The following is a 6,672-nucleotide window of genomic DNA, read 5'->3' as shown; positions in this document are numbered from 1 at the left end:
GTTTCTCTCTCACACACCACATGGGCCGCCGGACACCTCTCTGTAAAAGAATACAATTGTTTTTATAGGTGAAATGTGAGGGTAATTAAGACCAGCAGCCTGGTGACCCAGCAAGGATGCTGGCTGAGCACCTGTATGTAGTTCGTTCTTTTTACACCAGGCTGTAAGCCGATGCCGTCGGAGTTAACCCAGGGGAGAAAAGCCACCCACACCCCCAACCTTCTTCCCGAGTCTCCTTCCTTTACTTACTTACTCTAGCCATTCTTTTAAAATCATAACCATCTCTGCCTTTTGGCTGATTCCACTGTCAGGTGGCAGGAAATGAAAGATCAGATACAGATCAAACGAAGGCTCTGAAAGGGCCTGGACTCAGCGTTGCCACACTTATTTATTAAGGGGTTCTGAGAAAATTGTTCAGAGTACCGCTGTGGACATCCTTTTCTCTCTGAACTCTGGGAACCAGGCCGATGACGTCATCCCGGCCAGCCTGCAGCACGGAAGATGCGTTCTCCATGTCGTAATCTGAGCAGAACTGGACTTGAGCGCTGCGTTCTGTTGTTTAGATGGCCAAACAGCTGCTCACCGGAGGGGAAACAGTTCTCACAGCAGGACCCTTTCTTGAAAGCAGGGGCCGTCTCTGATTCATGGACTCTCTCTGCCAAGTTCCAGCAGAAAGCTGCGAGTCTGGTCATAAGCACCAAGAAAGATGAAACCTCCCAGACTGATGGCTGCCATTCGAGGGAAGACACCTGCAAATAATCTGGGGTGGGGGGGGGTGGCGGGGGGGAAGGGAGGAGGAAAGATTTTTTTTTTAATTTTCTGTGTGTAAAAAAGGTTCAATTCCAACACCCACAGCTTGCTCCACTCCACACACCACGCTCATTTAACCCCACACAGCACTTAAAATGTGTCTGTTTTTCCTTTCAGAATGGCACTAAATTACATTCCCGAGTAGACTTGTTGAAGCTGGAGCCCAGCTGCTTGTTGGCTAAGGCGGCTGAATACAAACAGCTTACTTGTGAGCACCCACAGTTCAGCCCAGCAATTAGTCAAGACACAGTAACTCTGTCCCCACGACAGTTCTATTAAGACTGTCACACCATTTTTGCTTTCAAGAGATGATGAAATTGACTTTTTTTTTATAGAGAAGTCAAAGGGCTGAATCCTAGGGAAGGCTGGAGGGCACCAGCCCCCCACCCTCTCCCCGGAAACCTGAGGTGGGCCCTGGGTGTTGGGGAAGATTTCCGGACGACTCTGCTGCCCCTCCCAGTGACCCACTCCGTCCCATTTTGTCCTTAGAGACCCACAAAGGCGATGCCGCGCGGGGAATCGAATCTCCATGGATTCCCTGTTTTCTCTCCCCTCTAAGAAAGGACGAGGAAGGCGAGTGGGTTCCAGGTGGGAGGGGAGCAGCGCCTCATTGCAGGTTCCGTCCCCAAGCACTACAGAGAGCCAGTTACCATCCAAGTTGCAACTTTGGAAGAAGCAAAGAAATGCAGAGTAAAAGAACAATGTTACTGGGGATGTAAAGTGGGGAGTCTTTCTTTAAAACCCTCCCAGAGCGATGCACAGGTATTTGTTCAAAGATGGTCATCGTGGTGGTGCTGATAAGAGACAAACTGCAAAGAATCTGCTCCCTGGTTACAGAGATGATGCTACGGTGGACGCACACGGGAGACTGTGCCGCTGATAAGGCCGTCCATAGCGACCAACACGGAACGTATACAAAATAGGTTCTGAAGGAAGTCAAGTCCCAAAGCTGTATGTATAATGTGACTGCATGTTGGACAAACACGGCCGAGATGCATCCTCTACTTTCTCTGGGGAGCAAGGGGTACAGGAGACTTTGCCTGTGTTTCTGCAACAATGAACCTTTTTTTTACCAAGAGTGTTACTTGTGTAAGCAGAGAACAAAATTACAAAATCAGAACTAGTGGATTGACCACGAAAAAGACTTAGGGTCGGATCCAGGGACGAAAGCTGAAAACGTGGAGGTTATGCCAGCAGTAGCCTGTGTAGCCTGGAAACTCTGGGGAACCTCCATGCTCAGCTAAAGGGAGGCGTGCCAAGAAAGGGACCGGAAGGAAACCCCCGTGGCCTGGTTCACAGCCGCCCGGCTGCCTCCTTTCTGTGTGACGGCCGGGAGAGGCCAGCCTGACCGCCCTGTGTGTAGCCCTCAGCACTTCTGAGCAAAACGGACTCGAGAGCGGCTCTAGGGGGCCCATAGTTTAGTTAGCTAACTGAGGATTTAAATCGTCAAGTAAAATACTACACGAAATGAGAACCTCTTTTTCTTGTCTACGTGAAAATTCTACAGAAGACCAAAATACACTTGGAAGGAAAAAAGTTGTTCAGCCCAGCATCATGCAAACTGTTTTTGCATGAGGTGGCCCCTAAATTACTGCTTTGAGGCCACTGTGTCCTTGTGGCCCGGAAAAGAGATTCATCTCCCTGCCCCCGTCCTACAAAGAGAAGTGCTGGAAGGGGGGGGTCAGCAGGGGCTGAGCTGTGGAAACCACGTTGGCCACAAAACCCTCCCTCCCTCCCTGCCTTGTTTCTACAGCCAGTGTCTCATTCCTCTCCCCGCTGCTAATGAGCTCAGCTGCTCCATGCGAGGGGCAGATGGAAGCAATTGATGGCTTCGCTAGATGACAACTGTGTGTTAACATCATTAGGGTAATTTGTACAGTGAGGGCCCCAACGCAACGCAGACGCGAAGGCTGAACAGAGCAGGGCTGCACTGGAGGGACCGCACGACGACGAGATGACAAACGTCAGGCGCTCAGCACAGGGCCGGGCGCCGCTTGGGGGGACACAGGGCAGCAGCGGTGAGGACATAAAGGGCACAGGAGAGGAAAACAAAAGGCCAGGTGATGAGCCGAAGAAAGGGAGGAAGGAGCAACGCTGGATAAACAGGTTTCCCATCTGCTTTCGGGCTGTTGGGCTCGGTGAGCGTGTGGTATTTTTATTTCAGAGAAACCAGGTTGCCTGAGGGCACATCTTCCAAATCGGGTGCCAGAACGTGGTCCCTCCCCGTGTGAACCAACACGGAGAGACCCAAGTGTCACCACTTTAATTTACGCCGAGAGCTCAGCACCAGCCCGTTGCAGGTGGGGAGGCGGCTCGAATCCTCTGTTAAACCCGGCAGGTGTGTTCCGGAGCCCACCGGGGCTCTGCATGGAAAACCGACAGAGGCGGCGGCTGGGGAAGCCTAGGACCACTGCTCAGAAGAGTGGCCCACGTTCGCAGGAGGTTTTGTTTGCTTCTCGTTACAGTTCTCTGGTCCAATTACTTGTTGTCTTTTATCACGTTAATAGGAAGCTAATGAACACTGTCATTAGCTGCCTGAAATACTCTGCTAAGGACCACACTGGGCATACTAATGAGAGCCCAAGACTTTAGAAGCTTCTGGAAGATTGGCAAAAATCCAAATTACCTTTTCAGGGCTGAAAGCAGGGACAGGAATAGGCCCTCAGCATGTTGATGACACCCTTCCTCTGCCTGTAATTCTGGCACTGCCTGGTTAGATAACACCACCACTGGGACAGGGAAGGTTTAGTTTCAATCATCTACTTAAGGAAATTCCTTGTCCACGAGTTTTTGGGGCCACGGTCCTGCCGACTGTGCCATCCCCGAGTATCACCACTTTTTCGAGAAAGGCGGACGGGCTGCGGCTCCACACGGACTCCACAGGGCTAAAGTCAAGGGCCTAGCTGTGACCAATAGTTGCCACAGACTCTAATAAGAACTATATCGAAACAAGTAAGAGTGAAATTTAGCAGTTTGACTCTATGACCTAAAACAGCTACTGCATGCAATACCTCTATGTGGCCCAGTCACTATTTGAAGCCCTAAGAATCTTTTCCCTGCTACTTCAGAGCTCTTCTTTTTTCCTCACACCATTTCACTGTGCAATGAGGATCCTGTGTCACAATCAACGTGCCTCAGCTATGAGCAACCAGATTCCTACCTACTTATAATCTATTAGCCATAAATCACTGACTCAGGACATACAAGCTACCACCCTGCCCTCCAAGGCTCAGTTACTCCTTTCTGGTAAACCCAGCCCCTGTCTCCAAACCCTTTGTCCTTCAGGCAAGCAGCAGCCATTGAGAGTTGGCACATTTAACAAAACCATCCGTTACCTGTTTTGAATAGAGGATGGGGCTTGTTAACTCCTGCAAAATACCCTTGGCCTGCGGCCTGACCAACCTGCCCCATGTTCCCCAGGCTGTCAACGAGCTGCAATAAAACCTGCCAAACGGACACAAAACTAGAGTCAAATAAATGATCGACACAGCACCGGGACGAGGAGGTGGCACCGCCGTGGCCATGCTGTTTCACACCTGCCCTGTCACTAGGCTCCCTTCAACCTTCCCCTACAGGAGGCTGCCGCTTTGCTCTCTCAGCAAAATCCCTGGTAGATGATTCCAGAGAGAATCGTGATTTCATCTACCTGTTACAGATCCCAACCTTTTTTTTTTTTTTCTATTTTTTTTTTTTTTAATGCTATTCTTGTCTGCTTACATTCTTTTTATGTATGTATGTATGTATGTATGTATGTATGGCTTTGTTGGGTCTTCGTTTCTGTGCGAGGGCTTTCTCTAGTTGTGGCAAGCGGGGGCCACTCTTCATCGCGGTGCGGGGGCCACTCTTCATCGCGGTGCGCGGGCCTCTCACTGTCGCGGCCTCTCTCGTTGCCGAGCACAGGCTCCAGACGCGCAGGCTCAGTTATTGTGGCTCACGGGCCGAGTTGCTCCGCGGCATGTGGGATCTTCCCAGACCAGGGCTCGAACCCGCGCCCCCTGCATCGGCAGGCAGACTCCCAACCACTGCGCCACCAGGGAAGCCCAGATCCCAACCTTTAGACAGGTTTACATGTTGTAAAAGCAATGCTGAAATAGCATCGTGAAGAGACCTTTGCAGATGATGCAGAGCCGTGAGCTGCAAGGGAGGTGTCAGGCACTATGCTATGCTAAACGTGATAACTATTAAGGGTTAAAAGTGCCCCAAACCACAGACGCTTTCTTCTAACAATGCTTTCCTCGTCACTTGCGTCCTGCCTTACACAACTGGACGCCGGCTTTCTCAGTGCTGCAATCCAGAACCTGGCAGAGGCCACAGAGGTGGATGCCATCTAACGATGAGATGGGAATCACCCGCTATGACACTGCGTCAACCCGACTGTGCAATATCATCTCACGTAAGCAATGTCAAACGTAACGTTGTGTACGATAAAAGTAAATGATACCCCAACCAGGGCACGCAAAAGGAAGGGTGGGTGTTCTCCTGATGCTGGGCTAAAGGAGAAGGAGGGTGGACGGCGGCAGCGGCGGGGCCTCCCTTCCCAGCCTTACCCTGACAGCCCCCGTGTCCGCCAGACCCCGTGCAGGGCAGAGAGGACGTTCCCACTTGCAGGGCTGGAGCCGGCCTGCGTGGAAAGACAAAAGAGAAACCATCATTTCACGAAACTCCCCAACCAACTTACAGCAGGCTCTAGATACCCTCAGATACACGGCTCGCCACCACCCTCCTGTAGGACACAGTTCCAGATAGACTGGGGGGTCTCCCGGGAATCAGGACCTCTGGATCTCACTAGACGAGAAGCCCTCACACTTGAACCCACAAGCAAGCACTGAGTTGGCCCGTTTCCCACCAGAAGTAGCTTGTCTAGGTTCCTTCTCTCACTGTCAGCCTATGAGCAGAGCTTAACCCAGATAATTCACATATTACTATTGAACAGGAAAGATACTGAAAGCGGTATTAACTCATCTGAGGAGAATGGGGAATAATCAGTATGAATGGTATGATTATAAAACTTACCTAAGTGGCTAATGAACACACTTAACCAAGAATACTGTGTTCAAGTTAAAACAGGCTTCGCCCTATCAAGCTACATACTACGATTCTGCCCTTATTTGTTCCACGTTTCCACAAGGGTATGACTTTTTAGTTTTTATTGTTTTGGTCCAGGTATGTTATATGTATGCCATTCCCTGAACTCTCAGTCCAGCTTTTTCAAAAACAATTTTACTTAACGACTTTTTTTTTTTAACAATTCTGAAAAATGTCCTGATTCATCTGGTGAAGGCTTAATAAGCCTTCACTCTTGTAAGTTCAGAGCCTCATACTTGCTGCATGGCATGAAGCAGGCCAACGCTCTGAGCCTCGGGTCTGTCACCAGTAAAAATAGAGATTCTTTGAAAATCGTATCACCAGGCAGAGGCCCTAGCAGCCCTCCCTGTTCACATAATACAGGTGAAAATGACTGCAAAAAGGTAAAATGCTACCCAGACATCAGTCACAGCGATTCCTGTGGATATTGCTTTGTCCAAAGGCAGTTTCATTAGTGCTTCAACAGGCAGCAAAAGGCTGCTAACTATAGGTGTTACGCCACTTTTGTTCACTTTATATACATGTAAGCCCTAAGTGCTAACAGATACAAGCATCTGTTGTGTCTACATTACATTATTTTACCACTTACCTTTGCCAACATGATTCTGGTTTTTGCCACGTCCAGAGGCGTGGTGACTGCAGCTGCAAATCCACCTGTGCATACAAAAATACCCAACACACAAGTGAGGTCCTGTTTACTGCATTACACGGTATTTTCTCATTTTTATTTTGTAATTAATTCCTCATAACTCTGCCAAAAATACTTCTTTATCGTTA

At 49.5% G+C, this 6,672-nt stretch overlaps 1 protein-coding gene across 3 annotated transcripts in view; it reads right to left on the bottom strand.

The window, feature by feature from the left end:
* Positions 1-369: 369 nt before the first annotated feature.
* SLC25A26 (solute carrier family 25 member 26) overlaps positions 370-6,672 on the bottom strand; it is a 141,201-nt gene continuing 134,898 nt past the window's right edge. For all 3 annotated transcript variants that reach the window (XM_059940151.1, XM_059940150.1, XM_059940152.1), the window contains 3 exons: positions 6,485-6,549; positions 5,358-5,431; positions 370-760 (listed from right to left, as the gene is read on the bottom strand). In XM_059940151.1, coding sequence (XP_059796134.1) covers positions 643-760; positions 5,358-5,431; positions 6,485-6,549 — 257 coding nt within the window. In that variant the 3' untranslated portion in view covers positions 370-642. The remainder of the gene's footprint in view (positions 761-5,357; positions 5,432-6,484; positions 6,550-6,672) is intronic.

Source organism: Balaenoptera ricei, chromosome 11 (genome assembly GCF_028023285.1).
Source record: "Balaenoptera ricei isolate mBalRic1 chromosome 11, mBalRic1.hap2, whole genome shotgun sequence".
NCBI classification, from domain to species: domain Eukaryota; kingdom Metazoa; phylum Chordata; class Mammalia; order Artiodactyla; family Balaenopteridae; genus Balaenoptera; species Balaenoptera ricei.
This window is presented reverse-complemented; position numbering and strand designations above follow the sequence as displayed.